The 23,085-nt window shown below is 35.8% G+C and overlaps 1 protein-coding gene and 1 pseudogene across 2 annotated transcripts in view; both read right to left on the reverse strand.

The window, feature by feature from the left end:
* Ascc3 (activating signal cointegrator 1 complex subunit 3) overlaps positions 1-23,085 on the reverse strand; it is a 267,615-nt gene that overhangs the window by 194,556 nt on the left and 49,974 nt on the right. For both annotated transcript variants that reach the window (XM_031347189.1, XM_031347190.1), the window contains 6 exons: positions 18,660-18,867; positions 17,172-17,313; positions 16,494-16,619; positions 7,638-7,838; positions 7,024-7,164; positions 6,251-6,415 (listed from right to left, as the gene is read on the reverse strand). In XM_031347189.1, coding sequence (XP_031203049.1) covers positions 6,251-6,415; positions 7,024-7,164; positions 7,638-7,838; positions 16,494-16,619; positions 17,172-17,313; positions 18,660-18,867 — 983 coding nt within the window. The remainder of the gene's footprint in view (positions 1-6,250; positions 6,416-7,023; positions 7,165-7,637; positions 7,839-16,493; positions 16,620-17,171; positions 17,314-18,659; positions 18,868-23,085) is intronic.
* LOC116074553 lies at positions 259-2,349 on the reverse strand (annotated as a pseudogene).

The raw sequence follows: 23,085 nt of genomic DNA on the forward strand, positions 1-23,085 counted from the left end.
AAAAAAAAAAAAAAAAAAAAAAAAAAGATGAATAGCTAGTTTTATGATTATTAAGCATTGATAAATGTTAAAAATGTACAAAGCATAAACAGGGGGAACACATGTTTATTTCAGGCAAGATTCTCCTTTTAGAATGGAGAGAGCAGAATGACAATTTTAGTTAAACAGGTAGTATGCAACAGGTTCAAAAGAACAGTGTATTTTTAATCAATGTTTGAACAATGTGACCAAGAATGAAGTAACCGCATAACTGTCATTTAGAAGCCTTATTTGCACACAGGAAAAAAGAAAAAAAGAAAAAAAGAAAAATACTCTCATTCCATCTCAAGAAAGTTCAGTTAAAGCTAGAATTCAGGGTTAATGTGCTATAAAGAAAGGAAAAAATAAAATAAAATACTTACAAAGTGGCTGGAACACATAGTAGCTGGCGGACTGGTAGACATCAAAATGACATGACCAGCCTTTAGTAAATTTTAATATCTACCTAAGAAATTTGGTTATTTTTCTTAGGATTACAAGTAAGAAGAGTGTAGAAAAACAACTGAAAATTGGTTAACTTTATGAATATAATAGTTAAGTGGAATATGTTGTATATTGGTATGTTCTCTAAAATAAACTACAGGTAGCACAACCATATACATAATACAGTGTCCACAGTCACAGGAAGGGCTGAAGGCAAACCTCATGTCCCTTCCTGCCGCTATGGCCAGTTAGATTACTGTACTGTGAACACAGAGACACACTCCTCTAACGATGCGTAGATAATATCTGCAAGAAAGCCCTCATCTGTGGAATGCTTTTAGCTTGATGGGCTGGACTCATAAGTTGTTCACTGCAAATACGTCTGGACTACATGTGTTCACGCATCATGGCTCAGTGGAAATGTTACCAATTTTCTAATATCCAAGCATAAAATATAAAAGACAAAATCAGGATCAAAAGCATTACCTTTGATGTACAAGATGACCTGCAAACATTTTTTTTTGGGGGGTGTGTACATAGGTTGCTTTATTCTCCACAGAATGATGCATGCTAAGGTGGGCTGGGCTTGGGCCGATGTCCCCATATATATAGAAATGAATAAAGTAGGTCTCTGAGAGGTGTGATTCGCCTTGGTGTGAAAGGGTCATAGGAAGGAGAAGGCTGTTAAAACCTGAGTTGTTAGTCCTGCCCTGGTCCTGGCTTGGGATATAGGGAGATAAGGCAGCTCTCTCTGTGTGGTCACTTCCAGGCAGGGGATGCCTGCTGGGCTTAGAGGGCTTTCTGTACCACATCTTCCCACTGAGCATCCAGTATTTCCCGAGCCCAGGCAGGAACCCCTGGTGCAGGTAGGCTTACTCCAGCCATCGTCCTTTTCACCAGCTCTACATGTTCTGGGTCCATGGGGATAGCGCTGTGGTGGCTGCTCAATGCTGCAGCTCCTTCCTCATCTTCATCCTCACTCTCCAATGGAGGGTCTGGCAAATGGAGCCCCAGGGCCTGGATCCGATCTTGGATGTCAGCAGCTCCATCTTCTCCTTCACCCACTGGTGCCAGTTCCACCTCCTCTTGTTCGGGATCTTGATTGAGGGGCTGGTACGAGTAGCCTGCTGGGCCTGCTCCTGTTTCCTCCTGCTCGTCCTCGGGTTCTTCACTGCTCCAATCCCCAGTTCCATCAGTAGGACCCTGATGTGGCTCTAAGTCCTCAGTCTGATTGGGGAAGATATGCTCAGGGCCCATGGTGTCTCCCCCTAGAACTACTACTGCCATCCGGGCAGGGGCCTCTCAGAGCACACAGCCGGACCCGCACCTTCACTTCCGACCTGCAAGCTTTTATTCAAACTCTTGGGGCACAAACAGATGTTGGAGGAAGATGGGTTGTGGAGAGAGCAGTGCAGTTACAGACCTTTTTTGTGTCTTCAGTGTCACAACTACATGAATCGTTAAAGCTATTCTGAAGCTGTATTAGATAATACTTAGCTTTATATATCACATTCAGCTTTAAGGTCTCTGAACCTTATGTAGGTATGTTATTGTGTGCATATTTATAAAGTGAAATGGTAAACGTGACACATCATAAATCCTCCTCCAATTCCACCTGAGCTGCCTGCAACTGTCCTCACAGACGTACCTCACTCTATGCCTGCTTAAAGCCAAATATATCCAAGAACTTTATTTTCTTTACAACTAAATTCATAGTACTTGGAAGTATTTAGCAAGCATATGGTTAGAGTTCATTAAATGAAACAGTGAATGAATGTAAATATATACTATACTCTTTTTCTTCCCATAAAATTAGGTTGCTCCACAAACAGGACAGACTCCTGTTCCATAAAGAATGTAACGTGGATATCTTTGAATTTCTGTCCATGTGCCTCCCTTTTTTTTTTTTTTTTTTTTTTTTTTTTTTTTTTTTTTTTTTTTTTTTTTTTTTAGAGCCTCCAATGTAGAATGTTGTTGGAGAAACTGAATGCAACTTATCAAATCATTTCTTGTGCAGCAGAAGACTCTGGCTGTTCTCCAACTTTGAATTTTAAAGGACAGCTTCAATGATTATAGTAATTCATATTTCTTTGAGCTTATGCTACTGTTTGTTTCCACACACTAGATTTCCAGAAATGAACTACAAAATGAACTACATGCTTCCAAATTATATTCCCCTTCAACTCCCCTTCATAGTCTATCTTTAATCTAAAAGAAATAGATTCTTTTTACATGTCTTCTATATTTCTCCACATTTTTATTTCTACTTTTAAATAATCTGTTAGGGGCAGAGCATACACAAGACAATTCACATAGGGATCCACTCAGGTGGAACATGCCTAAGACAATCTAAGACAATCTACACCTAGCCAAGAAGATCCGTGCCTGGACACTACACGGAAGACACCTAGAGAGGCCCTGGGCACCACTAAGATGAGCATATAAGTAGTGGGGAAATGGAAGAGAATGAGAGCTTAATGGTATGTGTACAATGAAAGGAGGCCGAACTACAGACTTGAGGGCAGTGATGAACAGCCTGATGTTAGTAGCTTGCTATGCCACCTGAGGCTATGGTGAGGTCCTAGCCCTCGGACCATATCTAGGTCTAAGGACCTGCAGTAACAGTGGTCTGAGTAGTGGGTTGTAGTAGGTTGGCTTAATGGTGCTTGTATTCTAATGCTAATTCGGAGCTCCCAAGAGTGGTGGCCCTAAAGACAATAGAGTCTGAAAGTAAGATGCTGAATAACCCTGTCCCCAGTTAACTGTGAGTGGTAAATAAAGATTCAACGGTCAATACCTGGGCAGAAGACACATAGGCAGTGCTTAGGTTTTGCAGGCTTGGGGTCAGGAACAGGAAGAAGGGGAAAGTACAAGAGAGGAGAAGGGAGAAGCTGCCATGGGTTAGCTGAGCCACAGAAAAAGTGGCCCTGAGGGCTGCCCAAGTGGAGTTAAGGGCAGCCCAGATGGAACATAGAAAATATTAAAAACTCAGGGTTATCTGTAGGAAAGCAGACTCTAAGAGCATGAAGGGGAGACAGCTGCCCAGCTACTATGCTGCTTAAGGTATATTGTAAATAGACAGGCTGTGTGTGTGTCTTTCATTGGGAACCCAATAACCAAAGGCCAGGGTTTTTAATAATTTCTACATGTTATCACCAGGCAGATGTCCCTTATCTGGGCTTCCTCCTGGGAACATGTTGATGTTGGAGAGCTATACAGAACTGGCCCCACCCCCTCAATGGAGGTAGCACCCTGGAATACTAAACACACTCATTGCTTGGGCAGCATGGGAGAGCTGGCCCCAAGGGACAAGATCACCAGAGAGTTGATCCTGCCCCAGCACCAGGTAGAGAGTAGACCTGCACCTCTCTGGGGCAGCACAGTAGAAGTGGCCCTGGTGGCAAGGGCACCAGCTAGTTAGCCAACCAGAGCGAGGTTTGAGATTGAATCTCCTGGAACTGTGAGAAACTATACCCATAAAATGTCAACATGGCTGCCTAAACATGACCTATCAAGGATAACACCAATACACACAATAATGTGAAAAGGAGATGCTCATAAGCTTCAATCCTAGACAAATAACTACATACTACTAAGGATGTGGAGGGTGAAAGAATAAGTCAACCCCAGGAGAGAGTACACCAACTGCTTATCCAACACAAAACAGTCATCCCTAAAAATATACATACATACATACATGCATGCATGCATGCAGACATACATACATGCATACACACACACACATGTACATACGCAACATTAGTCTGTTGTATTGCTATGAAAAGAAACCATGACAAAGGCAACTCTTAAAGAGGAAGCATTTTAATTGGTTTTGGCTTACAGTTTCAAAGGTTTAGTCTATTATCATGATGGAAAGCATGGAGTTGCTGGAGAAGTTTCTGAGAGTTCTACATGCAGGCGTATAGGCAGCAGCAGGAGATACACTGCATCTGGGTTGACTTCTGAAACCTTAAACCCCACCCGCTGTGACACCCTTCCTCTAACAAAGCCACACTTAGTCCAACACCTCCTAATCCTTCCCAAGTAGTGTCACTCCTTGAGAACTACACACGCATAATATATGATTCTATGGGGGCCATTCTTATGCAAACTATGATGTTTTTAAGTGCATCAAGAGATTTTAATATACAATCAAATCACTAATCTGTCCCGAAATTTATGGTCCATTTTTGGAAAAACTATTTTAAAATAAAGTTTAAAGTTTTAAGTGGTTGCTTTAAAAGCAACTTTAGAAATTTTGTATTTCCCTTTTATGTGAAAATTTTAAATGTATCTACCGTAGAGATATTTCATATGTGGACTATAAAACTGTTAATATTAAAATAGGGGAGAATTTAAGGAAAAGAAGATATTTGACCTGGGTATAAAGAGGAGCACAGTGGCACATGCAGGTGAAGGGAAAACATGAAAGAACTGTTACATGGAGACAGCTATGAACCCAGGCGTGGCCCAAAATCATCATGGAGACGGAGACGTGCACACGCGCGCGCGCGCGCGCGCACACACACACACACACACACACACACACACACACACACACACACACACACACACACGGCACAGGCGAACATACCTAATCTGAAAATCTGAAATCCAAATTGCCCTAAAATGTGAAACTTTTTGAATGCCAACATGATGACATGCATGGAATATTCCACATCTGACTTCATTTGAAGTCAAAATTCTGAGGCACTAAAATGACAGTTAAAATTACATTCAGGCTAAATATCTTAGATGTATGTAGATGAAAATGATCTTTATACATTTAGATTTAAAATTCCCTTTTTTTAAGAAACCTCATTATGGATATACAGATATGTTAAAATAAAGAAAATTTGAGAGAATGGGAGAATCAGTCTTCTGCAGGAATAAACCTCCCAATTTGTTATCCAATTCTATATTTTCAGTCCTAAGAACATAAACATGTGATCAACACTAAATGAACTCAGCAGGCTGTGTTTACACGTCTATATGTAACAATGGTAATTAAAGAGAAAGAGGAAATGAATTGGGAGGGATCGAGGAGGCACAAGAGGAGTTGGTGGGACAAGAGGAATGGGGTAAGTAATATACAATACTTACTTACCTATGATGTTAAACAAGAAAACAAATTAAATATAAAACAGCTTAATAAGTAGTTTCAAATATCAAAATTCATTAAATATATACTCATTAATAATAGATTTTAAATATTAATACTGAAACAACCATTTAGTAACTGGTGAACCTATAAAACCTATTATTTATGGTTACATTTAAGCGATCACCATCTATTTATAATTGGAAAATAAAAGGTGTGCAGCCAATACAGTTTAGCATTTCTAAAAGTTAAGTAGAAAAATACAACTGTACTAAGTATTTGAAGGAATGTTTGTAAAATAGGACATTTGTTAAATACAAGTTTTTAAGCTGAAGAGACAGTACTCCATGAAAGGAAAAAGTTAAGACACAAGAAACAAAAAAGGGACAATTTACAGAGTGAAAAGAGTGTTGTCCAAGGAAGAAGGAACTCCAGGGGAAAGGGTGTACTGATAGTTATGACACTGATGGTGGCAGAAGAGGCGAGATGTCTCTTGGCGTGAGGAAAGAAGTTCAAGAACGAAGGATGCCATTTCATTTTAGTGATGTAAGTAGGAGGAAGCTGGACTGGGGGAGGCAGGGAGAGACACAGAGCCCAGAGAGAGAAGCGTCCAAGCTTGCAACTGCCTCGTCACTGCCTCTTACCTGCCGTAAGGTCCTGGCCACGATGCTCGGCACTGCCTCTTACCTGCCGTAAGGTCCGGGCCACGATGCTTTCGAGGACTGGGCCCCTGTCCTCATGCAGCAAGTGAACCTCATCAAGAATCAGGAGCTTGACGATTTGAGAAAGACCAACGTCCCCGACGCTCTTTCTTGTTACTACATCCCATTTTTCTGGCGTGGTCACAAGCATCTAAGACACAAGAAATAGCAAACAAACTAAACGGAGAAAAGTTATACAGCTTAATAATCAACTGTATCAATCAAAAAAGAAATACTTCCATGCTAATGTATTACAACTCTCAACATTAACCTGGCTATAATTCCAAATGTATTTTTCATACACAATCTTTAAAAAATAGAAACTAAACATTGAATAACTCCATTATTCATTTTCCTTAATATAGGTCTTAATATATACATTAATATATTTGCATTTGAAAAATTAAGATGTTTATACTATCTTCTTATATGTTAAGCTACCTTAACAAATAGGCTAAAAGTGTGATGTGATTACTTCAAGATCTCTGTAGTGATTCCTCTTAAAATTTAGCTATACTCTTATACACATTCTCATTCCTTAATGTAAAAACTGCCCAGAAAAATAAAGTCTACGCTTTGAAGTAACATTCATATGACAAGAATCACAAAAAGGCTATCAAAGGACAAAGCAACATTTAAAATTGCTTTTAGTATAGATGTGATCAGAAATAAGTTTATTGTTTCTTAAAATTTGGTTTTACAATAATTTTCATAACTTTAAAAATGAACATAATAAATTGATATGTGTGAACAACATACCTGAGTTCGTAAAATTTCACTTTTTGACAACTGCATATCTCCAGTCAATTCTTTTACAACAATACCCAGTGGCTCTAGACGTTTGCTGAAGTAATTTGTCATCTCAGCTGCCAAGGCTTTCATTGGAGCAACATACACAATCTATACCAAACAAACATTTGTTTGATGAATGAGCAAATACTACAATACCATTTATTATACAGTAGCCAAAGCAAGTCACAACTTATTGTGAAATATGATTCTAGCTATTTCCTGTGAAAAATGTTAATAATGACATATGGAGAATACTTATACTTGGTGGAATTAAGCATGTGCTTAAATGAATAAAACATTGTCCTTTAAATAAAAGCACAGGATATTTGCTTACTTCGCCTCATTATTTAGAAAGTAGACTCTTTCCAAGCTAAACATAATTTCATGACTTTCCCCAAGGGTAATGGGATTTTCAGAACAGAAATAAGGACTGCCTTTATAGCAATGCAGTCAATCAAGCAGCATTCTTTAACACAACTTCTACTATAATAAATAACTTCAAGAAATCCCAGGCTGCATAGAACTGAAAGGTTCTTATAACTTCTATAGCTTTAAAAAAAGTCTGATTTAAAAATTCTTACCTTAAACTCATTCTTTTTAATAACACCATGTTGAAAGTGTTGGCGGATTTCATGTAAGACAGTAAGCATTGCAATGTTGGTCTTCCCAGCTCCAGTAGGAGCACAGATCAGCATGTTTTCGTTGGTGTTGTAGGCTGTCTCAAATACTATAGACTGGATTCTATTGAGTCGCTTCATTCCTTTAAAAGCCAACTGTCCAACCTAAAATAAAGGAAGAGCATGAGTCACTGCAAAGGAAATATAAATGACTCCTAAAATACTGGTGTGTATGTAAACACCTAAAAGCTGGTATGTTTGTGTGTGTGTGTGTGTGTGTGTGTGTGTCAACTAAAGAAAAAGAAGCATGAATTTGAGAAAGAACTAAAGATGGGAGGATATAGTGGAGTTTAGAGGGAGGAAAGAGAAGAGGAAATGGTGTAATTATAATATCAGAATTAAAAAAAATAGTCTCAAAACACATACAATTATAAGAAATTGTTAAGAGTGTATAGAGAGGCCTAAACTAGCAGGGACATTTATGTTGGAACACATAAAATATTTATATCCAGAATAATGAATTTTCTAAATAAAGTAACAAAAAAAAGAACTTAACTTTAAAAGGAAACAAAGCATTTGAAAACACTTTTCACCAAGCAAAACATTGGCACACTCACAAAAAGAGACATACACACAGACACAGACAACTTCGGCTTCCACTGGGAAATTGAAATTATAATAAAGTAACAATTTAAAAGTGGTAGTTTTTTAATTCAAATTAAATAATCCAATCAAACTTTTGGTGGGCACTTGGAAAAAATGTAATTCATATATAATAGGAATAGAAGTGTAAAATAGTAAAGATATTCTCTACAAAAATTTTCTAACTTTAAAAAAGATAAACAATATACAACAACATACTATCTAGCCATATATACCTTTGATAGCTTACTCAAGGGAAAAATACATATACATATAAAATGTACACACATTTTGGGAACATGAATTACAAAACCAACTCAAATTTTCACAAACAAAATTGTTTATTTATACAAAAGCATACTACAAAGATATAAAGATATGCAAAATATAAATTCTGAGATGTAGCAACAGAAGAATATAAAAAACAATTATGTTAATGAAGGACACCAGATAAAAGAGAATACATACAGCATGGCTGTACTGACATAAGACTACGCAAAATAGAAACTGACCTGCAAATGATGAGTGGAGAAAGCTGGAAGAGGGAAATGAAGAAACATGGGGACACAGATGCCTTTGGAGGGATAGCTATAGCTATAGATAGCTAGAGTGACATAGTGTTGGTTGTGATTATGGTTTCACATGCTAAACCTACCTAATTATCACTTTAAAATACTTATATGACAGTTATACCTTAATAGCTATATTTTAAAATATGACATAAAACATAGCAGACACATGTCTATTATGTCTACTTGCTCTTTTAGACAAAACTCCACAGAAAAGTCTCTTGGACATGGAAGCATAAGCAGGCCATGAAACACCTGAGACTGCTCCTGATTTTTAAGTCGTCGCTTCTACTCAATTCACTTGATCGCTCACTACTCAAAGTGTAGTTTGTAATGCATATTTCAAATGTTGGGCTTGGAGAAAGGAACCAAGGTTAAAATGCTGGCTTTGGTACCACTTATAAATACATCACTAAAGAAACGAAATATCTCTGATTTCTATTGCTACATCTGTTAGGTAATGCTGAGTAATATCACACAAATAAGCTATAGAGATTAATAAAAACAAATAAAAATCATGAAGTGAAGGCTACTAGGTAACTTCTTTAGATAATTTATTCTAATTATATCTAATGACCATACCCACTATTTTAGAATAGTCTGGACTTCAAATGGGTTTATTTAAATCCACAAAACTGTAAGTGGTAGATCCAAGGTATAATGTCAGAGCGTAGCAATAAAATTGGTCATTGATTAGATGTTTACAAAAATATACAGAATTGGCACTTATTAAAAATTCTGAAAGAAACAAATATGACTCTACAGTTATGTCAGCTTCATTTGTATATACAGATCACAAAAGCAGTGCTGCAAAGGAATGCTGCAATTTCCAGATATTCTTTCATATAGTGTGAGAGGGGAGTTAAGAGGCTGGTCCAGAACTCACCACGTAACCCATTTTGACACTGGACTCATAACAATCCTCCTGCTCCAAAGTGCTGGAATTAAATTTATGAGACACCAGCCCAGCTTCCAAATAGACTCTTTAGATTAAAGTCCAGAATAGAATAGTATGACTGGAGTAAAAATCCAATTATATCACAGTCTAATTTAAAAACTTTCAATGTTGGTTTATGTTGATATTTCAGTCAGTAAAAAAATTGCCTCACAATGATGGTAACTGTAGTTAACTCTTCCAGAACATAAGTTAAAAAAGAATTGGTAGTGGTTCCAACCTCAGTAGAGGGAGGCAGAAATAGGCTTAACCATGGGGCTTGCTGGTCAGTCTACTTGGTAAGCTCCGGACTCAAAAGAAAAGAAAAAACAGTATACAGTATACTGAGAAACGGCACTCAAGGATCCTCTAGCCTCCACATGCACTTATACACATGCATTCACATATACACCAGGACATGCGCATATAAACACCCCCTCCAAATAACTATACAGTGTGCACTGTATGTTTGACCCTTCAAGGTAAACTGATGTTTGGAGATAAACATCTTTCAAGATAAATACAGTACAGAGTAGCACAAACTCTAATATGTTAGGTCTTACTGTCTCAGCATTTCTTTATACCTTTTCACTGCTCAAAAAGCTTTCCCCGCCCTTTGAAGCTCTACATTATCATTCACGCTTAAGCTCACAGGTGATCTCCTATTGCCTCTAGTTCCCTAAGTAATCCCTGTATTTATTTCCATACAGTCTGCCACGTTACAAAACATTTAAGGAGGCCCTACTTTTTTAGCAGTCAGATATTCAACAAACCTTCATTACATATATATTATCTTTACTACTTCTAACCAAAAGTACTGGAACAATTTCTATTTTGTTCCTGACATAATAGGCTACTTAATGAATTTTTATTAAATGATTGTTATGCTGGCTACGAGCAAAAATAGTTTTAATTAAATGAAGGGCAACATCTTAAAATGACATTGACTACATATATAATATCTAACAAAAATCAAACAAAAAAAACTGAATCTATAACATGAGGAGCCTGAAAATAAAATGTTATACAACCTCCAATCAGAAACATATTCTTGGATCTAGAGTGATGATGGCTCAGTAGTTAAGGGCAGCATTGGCTGTTCGTCCAGAGGACCTAGGTTCAATCCCCAGCACCCTCATGGCAGCTAACAAAAACCTAGAACTCCAGCGTCAGGGGAGTCTTTGCTGATCTTTGCTTCAATGAGAAAAGCACGGTCGAGAACTTCTGGTGTTCCTCGTGGTCCCTCCTGCTGAGAGAGTGAGTGTGTATGTGTAATTTGTGGCCTTCACTCTGATAATTTGGGGTATTATTAACAAAATATATTAATAAATTTTGATCTTGCATTTATTCAGTTAGTAAATATTTACTGAATACTTCAAGACACCACAACCTGGCCAAATCATTTATATGGTAGAAAAAAATTCTCTGTTCTCATGTAATTTACATTCTAATGTAGGATGGGAAAAATGTCCTGTAATGAAAACAACCAAATTATTTCAAATGTTCACTCAAATGAAATAGAATTGACGGTGCAATTAAGAGGAATGGGAACATTATTTTACCATTTATAATTTGAAAATAAAATGACAGACCATGAAAAACACCTATGCACAATATGTCGTTCTAAGTCATTGCATCAGAAAACAGCTGATTGGGAGGCAGAGGCAGGCGAATTTCTGAGTTTGAGGACAGCCTGGTCTACAGAGTGAGTTCCAAGACAGCCGAGGCTATACAGAGAAACCCTGTTTCAAAAAACCAAAACCAAAACAAACAACAACAACAAAAACAAAAACAAAAAGAAAACAACTGACATGTAGACTTGTAGAGAGGTCAGAAGTGGCTAAGGGGTCAGACCAGCTTAATTAAGAAAGAGAGGATTCTTAGGCTTATATAAAAATAATAGGTTAAAAATAAGAACTTGTATGTTTTTTTTTTTTTTATTCTTACATTCAAAATATCTGAAGGATTTTAAGCAAAAGCATGGTTTCGGAAATGGCAACAGGAAGTCAGACAAATCAAAACTGGTTTTCTCATTGAGTAAATAGATGACAGTATATGACAGAGGAAGATGACCAAAGAATGAAAAACAAATGCTCTAAGTATCTATTATGCCTCATCTCCTAAAAAAAGGTAAAGTAAAAAACAAGTCAAAAACTCTTTTCAGAATCACGTAGAATTTTCTCCAAAATACATCACATTTGAGGCCAAAAATGACTCAAAAAAATTAAAATAAAAAAAATTCTAATAGTTTCTTTAAAAACAAAAATTTCTTCTATGTCCTCATAAGAGAATGAAACCAGAAATCAATGGAAGCTACACAAATATATGGACACTGAATAATATGCTTTGAATTAAATCACTGGATAAATAATGTGTAAATTTTAACTATTCCTAGAAATCAAATAAATCTGGAAACAGTGCATCAGAACCTATGCAACAAAACTCCATGACAGCACCTCAAAGATAGACTGTTTTGGCTATAAGAGCTTACATTTAAAAAGTCAGCAAGATGTCAAATAACTTAATAATGCACCTCAATCCTCAATGTCCAACAAAAAGGAGGAAGGGAGGGAGGGAGGGAGGGAGGGAGGGAAGGAGGGAGAGAGAGAGAGAGACAGAGAGAGAGAGAACAAAAATTAATTGAAGGAAAGAAATAAAGAAATAATGAAGTTCAGATCTAAAAGAAGTGAAACAAAACATAAAAAATCAATACAATCAATCAATAAAACAAAGGTGGTTTCTTTGAAAACATAAACAGGAATGTTGCCTTAACCAAAAAGAGCAAAGATGCAAACTAATAAAAGCAGAGGTGGAAGGGGCATTGAAACAGATGCCACAGAAATCTATATGGTCATCAGAGGGTATTCAAGACGTAAACTTGCTCTTGAAGAACAACTGAATTCTGTTTAATTAACACCTTTCTCTTAATTGTGAAATAAAATATTCCATCAACTATCAACTTTTCTTTACTGAAGAGCTAAGTATTTAATGCCTCATGATAATAGTTCACTTTAACTAGATGATTTGAACACTGGAAATTAGTTCTTGGAAATAAAACACCTAAAGAGAATAATCCAACATTACATCTTTAAAGGATTGGAGATCTTAAGACTTTATAAAAATCAAGATAGTTATTCTTTAATTAAATAATACTAAATTTAATTATATATAAAGCCATAAGAACTCCTAGTGAAAATAATTAGAAATTATAACACAATTTAGATCATAACACTTTTAGACTACTTAATCTAATTCATATACTAACAGAAAATAATATGATTAAATATGTAACCTTCTAAAATTAAGTCATAATGAAAACCATCTGCATATGACACATAAAGAAAAAAAAAGAAAAAGGGTTGGATAAATAAAAAGACAGACCTTCCACCAGGCAGTGGTGGCGCACACCTTTTATCCCAGCACTTGGGAAGCAGAGGCAGGCGGATTTCTGAGTACAAGGCCAGCCTGGTCTACAGACTGAGTTCCAGGACAGCCAGGGGTATACAGAGAAACCCTGTCTCAAAAAAAAAAAAAAAAAAAAAAAAGATAGACCTTCCAAATATCTTCTATCCTCTTATGATGGTAACATAATAAATAAGGAAACAACATAAGAAATGGGATCCTGTGTCCTAATTTGCTTCACTGTGGCTGTGGTAAAACACTGACTAAACTTGGGAAGGAAAGAACTTCTGCTGGCAGGCTGTACATGGCTTACAGGTTACTGTACATCAGGGGAGTCAAGCAGGAGCTCAAGGAGGAAGCTAGAGGTCGGAACTGAGTTGGGACCATGGAGGAATCAGCGTACTGCCTTGCTTCCAGGCTCTGGTGGAGCCTGCTTCCTTATAGAACCCAGCACTACTTGCTTGAGGGTGGTACCACCCACAATGGGCTGAGTCCTCCCATACCATCACTAAGAAAATGCCCCACAGACTTTCTTACAGGCCAGTCCTATGCAAGCAATTCCCCAACTGACATCCTTTTTTCCTAGATGAGCTGAGATAGCTTGCGATTAGCCTCTTTACATGGGGATATGATAGCAGTCTTATCACTGAGAGGCATGGTTTCGGTCCAGGTAGAACACTGAGGAAACCTGAAGAAACATGAGGTTCTCAATGGGACATTCTAAAAGACAATTAAAACCCAGTCATTACAATCTCCACTGATGAAACTTTCCAAAACGCTCCTCAGCACAATTTTAAAATATCGTTACATCATTTTATTCCTTCCCTTTCCATGTATGACAGCCTCCCACACAACCCATCTTGGTCCCTCTCAAAATCATGGCCTTTTTCTTAGTTCTTACTGTTACACACACACACACACACACACACACACACGCACACACTACACACACTCACCCACCCACACATACACATCTAAATATATAAAATAAATGTACTCAGAATGTTTAGTGTTATTAGTATGTGCATGACTTCAGGGCTGAATATTTCACATTGAGTAACTAATTTTGAGATCTTACATGAGAATTCTATTTCTCCTGTTATCAGTCAGCATTCTTTAGCTGTCTGCAGTTCCTTATGTACGAATGGGGCCGACTGAGATTTCTCTGTTCCATATTACCGTGTATTTCATCAGCACATTCTCAACTATACCCAATGTGAAATTCAGAGCACACCATCAATTTGATCTGATGAATACCTTTGACTTGGCTAGGTTCACCATTATAACCAAGTCTATAAAATCCACATGCTCAAAGCTAAAGTACATCTGGAAGCTGAGCATTTGGCAGGTTTTATGAAACGAAAGGATTATTTTCATAAAGAGACAAACTCATGATAACTGTGTATATATATATATGTGTAAGATACATATATATACATACATACACATAGACACACACACACACATATACACACACATACATACACACATACACACACAGACACACACACATACACACAATCACACACATACATACATACATACACACACACTCACATACACACACACACACACATACATACACACACACACACACACACACACACACACACACACACACACACACACACATATCACTCCAGATTGTCACTTAAGTGTTGCAGCTTAAAAATTACCTAACTGGTCTAGAATTTAACTGCTGTCTGATAAACAGTTGTGTGTCTAATCATGACAATAAAATATAAGCAAAACAGCTTCCTGTCAAACTCTGCTGCTATCCACAGCAACACGTCATTTCCAGTTTGTGCCTCTTACTTCTGGTAATTGGTTTTAGCTGATTTTAACCTTTGCTTCACTTCCTCTAGGATGGCTCAAAATCTTCAGAAAAGACAAGTATTTAGGCATATATACAATTAAATCAAAGAAACATGACAGATGTTGGTGTGTAGTTTACTAATTTAAAACTGTTATAGTATACAGAACTCTAAGTTTTCCAAAACTACTTTTTTTTTAGAAATGATGTCCTTTTAAATATATAGCTCCTAAACAAGAAAATGTCATTATTAAAAAACTCCCAATAGAACTACTTTGAGATAAGAAAACTATTTGCAATAACGTCTAATCTCACATTTGAATAATTTATTTCAAGTTAAGAATTCACTTACTATAAATACTATATCAAAAATGTAAATAATAAAAAGTTCAATATTATGATGTATATGCATATATATATACATATATATATAAATATATATGTGTGTGTGTGTACTTTAAAGTCTAAGCTTAAAATCATTAATATTACCATTCCAAAGAGGAGAATATCTTAAGAAAAAAAATCTATTTTACCTGGTAGTTTTAAATTTTTTATATTTTAAGTATGTGACAAAAGTGTAGGTTAATCAGGAAGCACAAATGGGAAGAGGACAAAATGTTCCTGTCAGGTGCCCACCGTGTGTAGACTTGTGTCTGGGTCTGAAGTTCAGTTCCACTGATAATGTTTCTGACTCTGTGCCGGCATTATGCTAGTTTTACTACTATAGATTTCTCGGAGAATTTAAAATTAGCTTTAGTGACGTCTCCAGCAGGTCTTCTTATTTAAGACTGTTTGACCATCCTATTTTCCCTTTTTTGTTTTTTGTTTGGGTTTCTGTTTGTATTTGTATTTCATGTGAACCTGAAAATTATTCGTTCAATATCTGGGAAAAATTGTTTTGGAACTGAGATGGGGATTATATTGCATCTGTACATTGTTTCTGATAGGATGACCATTTGTACTACGTAAATCGTACTGATCCATAAGCATTGGATTTCTTTCTGTCTTTTGATTTCTTCAAATTCTGTTTTCAATGTCTTTTAGCTTTTCATCATAGAAGCCTATTGCTTACTTGGTTACCCCAGCTTCAGTGAAAGACCCCATCTCAAAATATAAGGTAGACAGTGCTAGAGAAATACACATACCATCCATTTCTGACCTCTAGAGTTACAGGCAAACATGCAGGCACTTGAACTTGTACTCACATATGTATAAATACAAACATATGAACACACACATGCAAAAAGGTTAAAGTAAGCAAAATGAACACAAGAAAACACAGGTAATGCAATGGCATATATGAATGTGTTTGATGTACAAAGGAACTCACATATACATTTTTCACCATGCATACTACAAAAGTATACTTCTTAAGCAACCAATTATCTATATTCTTAACTGCACTGACCAATGGCAACCCGCACACTCAGAACTCCTATTAGATAAAGACTTCATCTTACCTCGTCTAAATCCTGGATATACACTGGTTTTTCCTCAAGCCCAACTGGCATTGGTTCACTATAGGGGATCCTTACTTCTTCGTACAGCTTGGTATTCTCTCTCTGGATTCCTTCTGGTAAAATCATCTGTAAGTATCAAAAATAAAATTCCAACAATTAACAGTAAAAACAACTGCTCTGGTGAAGACAATTGCTGGTTTTATTATACAGTACTGGCAAATAAATCGAGCTAGTTTAAAGGAAATAAATCTAAATAAAAGAAAAATAAACAAGCAATACCGATAAAACATTCAGGAGTCAAGTACCTCACAGGACGCACAGAGCGCAGTATGTTTGTTGATGACTTAAAGCACACATCAGCTACACAGTATTCTTGAGAACAAGGATACCCACATAATGAGAAAAATATGTGATAGAGTTGCAAGTTTAGTCAGGCAGTGATACAATGGATACAACTCATAAATACATACTAAATCAATCCAAAAATGTTACTCATAAATATATACTAAATCAATCCAAAAATGTTAAATATGTTCTGAATGCAGAATATATTTCAGGAACTTAGGATATACTACAATATCCCATTTTTCCTACTATTTTAACATACAGTTTAGCATACTGCATCCACTAGTAATAGAAAACACCTGTTTCCAAACGTGGTTACATTCAATGACATACCTTGGCACCAGCTATGAATGCTGATGTTTCTCGGGCCTGAGCCTGGGAATCATAAACATGAGGATAATGGATTTTTTCAACCTCTGTGTCTCTCTGCCTTCCCAAAATTGGAGCACTTCTAGCATTCAGAAGTGCATGTTCTCTGTTAATAAAGAAAATAACAGGTCAGATTTGACATTATTATTTTTAAAATGAAGCCATATACTAATAAAAGGTCACATAAATTGTTATTTTAGGTACTCTCATTTTAAAATAGTAGAATTTGGCAATCCTATAGGAAGACCAGTAGTCTCAACTAACCTGAAATTGCTCAGACACTGAGCCACCAACCAGGCAGCATGCACTAGCTGATATGAAGCCCTGACACATACAGAGCAGAGGACTGCCTGGTCTGGCTTCAGTCAGAGAAGATGTTCCTAATCCTTAAGAGACCCCAGGGAGTGAGTGGGGAGGTCTGCTAGAGTAGGGATGGGTGGGGTGGGGACTTCCTCTCGGAGGGAGGTTGGGGGAATGGGATGTGTAACATTCAGAGGGTGGACCAGGAAGGGAAAGAAAAAATAACAACAAAAGAACTTGAAATCTGGGGGCAGAACTATTAAGGAGAGTACAGTGGGAGTGTAGTCAATGAGAGATAGATATGTTTCTTTGTACATATTTATAAAATTTTCAAAAAATATTTTTATGTTTAACTTTCATGCCATGTTGTTCCATAAAGATATTCTATCCCTCCTACTCTGTCGGTTCTCACTGGTAAAATTCAGTATTTCATATTTAAAACTAAAATAAAATAAAAATAGTAGAATTTGAACTAAAAAAAAAAAAAATGGAAGATTACTAGCAACCAAGAAGTTTTAGGGAAGTAAGTAGGTATTAAATAAATTTCCAGGTGCTACTTTTATACAATAATTAGTAAGGATGACTTAGTATTGTGTTTTATAATTAATGTTTTATAACATAAAGATATTTAAAAGGTATAAATTACTATTTCGATGTTTAAATATCTAGATCAGTGGCTCTCAACCTTTTGATGATCCCAATGATAAAACTTTGATCGCTACTATGTAACTAATTTTGCTATCGCTATTCACTGTAATGTAAATATTTTTGGAGAAAGGTTTGCCAAAGTCTTTACAACCCACAGGTTGAGAACTGACTGTGATTTAAATGACTACATCAATCATTTTTATTTTCCTACTTATAAACAATATGAAATAGTATCATTAAATTGAAAAAAGAAACAGATGTCAAACTACATCCATGTAGCCTTTGTGTAACTTAACTGAAAAGTATACCAAAAGCAACTTGGGCTATTCACCTCAGTACGTAAATGTGTCACTTGAGCGAATACAACCAAGACTTATCCTAACTAAAGAGTGACTGCTCTATTCATCATAGAAAATCAGTTTTAAAGAGAATCACCAAATTACTGAACTTCTGAAGAACAATGACCAGTAAAGTTCTCGTGTCCCAGTATCTGTTGTTTGCTACCTCTGTAACCGGAGTTCCTTGGGATCAAAGGGCAAAACTCCTTCTCCAGAAACTTCCCCATCTTCTCCAGCCTTTTTTTCTCGCCTAGCAATTCTTTTTTCTTCACGTCGATATTGTTTCATCAACTGTTTTTCTTGTTCAGACTGAATAGTGACTTGACATCCATAATTAGGCTTTGCATTCTCTCCTAAAATTTTTTTACAACTATCTGTGAAGTAATTAAAAATATATAATAAATTATAAATTTTGGACATGACTTAAGCTTTATGAAAACCATTTTGCAGTACTATAAAAAACGTAACAGAATCCAATTCTCTAACAAACCAGTTTTTATAGCTGGTTTACTAAATTATATATTTTAATGATCTCTACATAATACTGCATACTAAAGAAAAGTAAGCAAATTTTTCTTCTAAAAGATTCAATACTATAATGATGCTAGTATCATATAATTTTTGATATAACATCAGGAATGCAAAAATTAAATTTCAGTTTTAAAATAATTTGCTCATATTTTAAATATATAATTATAAATTTTAGTTGTCATTTTACAGTTGTGCGGTAAAATAACAATGGTATGTATTAAATACAACTTTGCCCTAAATGATTAACGTTGCTATACTAGATTGTTATACATTTACTCTTTTCATAACTCAAGATATATCTACAGAGAATGGTCAAAGGAATAGTCCTGTCTACCCTCTTACAGAAACAGGAGGAACAGAATAGCTATAGAAACAACTGTCGTATAAAATGTTACTGAAGAATAAACTAACAGTTTATGTTCTTATAAAACCTAATTATTCCAGAAAAGAAACTTGTTTAATCGTCAAAGGAGAGTCATATAACAGCATAGACTAATTTAATCTGTATTTTAGATACATCCTTTTTAATTTTTAAATATTTTCACATAATATAGTGATTATATTCTTTGCCTTTTCCCATCTCCTCCCAATATCCCCTTATTCTGAACTTCATATTCTTTCTCTCAAAAATAAACTTTAATTCACAAGTACCACTCCTGGTGGAGGCCTGCCACGCCTCAGGCACCTGACATTTCCTTGGTAGAAGGCTGGAGACATAGGGTAGAAGTTTATCTTCACTTAAGAAATCAAATTCATTATGAGCCAAATATTCTAAATGAAAATAAGTGATTCTATCTATACGGTGATTTTAGAAAACAAACAAAAGAGTGAATACTCAGTAAGAAGTTTTAATTATGAAAAAGTGTAATTTAGTACTTAGAGAATTATGAAGTAACACTGGATGTGAAACCTCAAAATATAGAAATGAATGTTAACAATAGTGAAATGGAATAAACATTTTTTTATTCAAAATATTTCCTTACCTACTAAAAATTTTTTTAAGAAAGAAAAACATTCATTTATTAATGTGTAAGATGTGTAGCTATGGAGGTGTGTTTCTGTGTTTAGATGTGATATGATGGTCAAAACGGGCAAAAGAAAACTTGTCAAAGTAAGTTCTTTCCTTTAACCCTGTGAACCAAATAATCAACTCAAGTTGTTAAATTTGTTGGCAGGGCTGGCGAGATGGCTCAGAGGGTAAGAGCACTGACTACTCTTCCGAAGGTCCTGAGTTCGGATCCCAGCAACCACATGGTGGCTCACAACCATCTGTAATGGGATCTGACACCATCTTCTGGTGTGTCTAAAGACAGCTACAGTGTACTGAGCCAGAGAGAGCGGGAAAGGAGAGAGCAGAGGTCCCGAGTTCAAGTCCCAGCAGCCACATGATGGCTCACGGCCATCTGTACAGCTACAATGTACTCATACACATAAAATAAATAAATAAATCTTTAAAAAAAAAAAAAAAATTTGTTGGCAAACACATTTACCACTAAGACATTCACTGGTCCAACACATTAAAAAACTTTAAGAAAAATAGTCTCAGTTAACATAAAACAAAAATCTACTAAAAAGAATTTTTATATTATGGAAGTTAAAAGTTTGTTAAAAGCTTTTTGTTTATATATACAAGTTTTTCACCAATACAGTTAATCATAAATAGTAGTAGCAACATTAACAACAATGCAATATAGAATAAAAACAAAATCCATTTGAGAAGACGAAAAAACATTTCAGGTTAGACCGATGCTTCAAATATACTTTTTAACAATTTAAATTCAGTTTTTGGCAGCTGGGAATATAGTACCATGGTAGAATTCTTGCTGAGCATGTGTGAGGCCCTAAGTTCAATTTCCTACACTGAAAAATAAAATAATTTTGATTAAGAAGAACAATGTTTCTATTTTATCATTATGGAGTAAAATATGGAAAATGAGAATACAAATTAGCATAAATGGGAGTACTAATTAGCATAAATGGGAGTACTAACTCATCTTTATGGTGACATCATATAGGTTTTAAAAACTGTTACTACATATTGGTAGTAACATTTAGAATACTAACCAAGAAAACACAGCCTTTTCAGAATTTACAAAACTGCAAGCCTGGACCATGAACTTATTCCATTTATATAGTTTTACATTTATGGTCAAAATAGTTTACAAACAACTAGGGTTTACCCGTCCTTAACCCCTGCTGTTTTCCTCTACTATATCTTGCACAACACTGTACACATGGACTCCCTGTGGAGTAGGGCAGAGTAGAACGGGCTGCTCTGTATATCTAAAGAGCTCAGAGCCCCGGAAAAAGACCAAACTGCTAAATTCCAAATGTCCAAGTTTCTAACAATCATTTTTTTAACATTTCAATAATTTAATTGAAAGGTATATTCTTTAATTCCAAAAACAATGGTAGTTGGTTATGTTCCTTCTGTCCATTTGAAATCCAAAATTGAAGCTTTCAACCTTTTGAAAGAACTGAAACGTTATCAATGAAACATGGCTTACAAGTTTAACAATATAAACACACTGGCTCCCTGTTTTATTTTTTAGTAGGCATTTATTCGTTACATGAAAAAAATGATTAGATCCACTATTTGTGGACTGAGGCTGCACAGTGCACCAAGAAGCGGCCTACAATCAAAGAGTGTAGATCTTATGTTCAAGGCCAACATGGAGAATGTGAACAACACTTCGGTGTTCTTAAATTACAGCAGTGACTCCTCACCTTCCTTTAAGGTACAGAGAAATTTGTGCTGAAAGTTTCTTTCTTTTAAAACAGTATTTTACATTAGAAGCAGTGGCAGTTCAAAAAAACCTAAATTTCAGACTGATAATTCATTCAGTTATTAATACAGTAGGAACAATTTTTTTCAAATGAGACTACACTGAGGCAGAAATTCTGTACAATTTTTCTTTTACTATGGATACAAACCATCTACCCTCTAGAAGAAATATTAAAGGCAACAATAAATTTTTAAAACTGTGTGTTCTGCTTTATATCAAACACCTACATATTTAAGTGTAATTCTCTTCTAGCAATAAAAATCCCACCTCTAAATTCTAAACTAGCTATTACTTGGCTATGGGTGCTGAGAAACTATTTACTGCTTAAAATATTACACCCTATAATGTCTTAGAAGTGCATTTGTGAAATGTTGGTTTTGATGTAAAACAATATTTTAAATTCTGAGATTTAAATTTAGTTTATTATCTTCAATACCACCTAAAAATATATTGATCCAATCTAGGAAATTAAATCAACTTTAAAATGAAGGCAGTTTTATTTCACATTTATGTCTTCAGCCTTGATTGGAATGTTTCGTGGGAGAATCAAATCTAACCAAGCCTCGAATCAGTTTTCCTAGCCCTGAGACTGTTACGCCAACCTGATGGTGCGCTGAGGTTTAAGGCTTAAATCCTGTAGTACAGGGAACTCACAGATGGGCTGCAGGAAAAGGCTTCAGGAATAGTGTTTGCTGCTGCTGCTGTGATCCTACTGCTTAGGCAAACAACAAAAATCCACCTTAACAAAAATCCACCTTAACAAAGGTCTGCCTAAATACTGTTAGCTCCTCAAAGTGGTCTGGTGAGAGGAGCACATGAGTGTCAGAGAACTTGCCAGAGAAGACCAAGGTTCAGACAGTCTTAATGCAAGTCCAGCCTTCTAAGAACATTTATGAGGATTAGAGGAATTTGATAAATAATTCAGGTCAAGCCTGCTTTTGTCAAGCCCTTTAGGAGCCATCACCAGGGGGAAAAAAATGACATGAAAAAAGGTAAGCATAGAGAACTCGACATAGAGGTATTGATTCCATATGTTCCATAATTAAAGGTATATAATTCCATATTCTCATGATTTTTTAAAATCCCTATTAATAAGGCTGGCAAGGTAGACTTGACTAAAAGTGTCAATAAATTTCATTTTCATTTTTCTATTTGAAACCTGAGTCTGGCAGCCCCTGTCATATCTCAGGTAGCTTTTATTTTACTAATTTGTTTCTTATCCAACTCTCCATAATTTGGTGATGGTGGTGATGGGGTTAAATATATATATATGTA

Source organism: Mastomys coucha, unplaced genomic scaffold, assembly GCF_008632895.1.
Source record: "Mastomys coucha isolate ucsf_1 unplaced genomic scaffold, UCSF_Mcou_1 pScaffold3, whole genome shotgun sequence".
NCBI classification, from domain to species: Eukaryota; Metazoa; Chordata; class Mammalia; order Rodentia; family Muridae; genus Mastomys; species Mastomys coucha.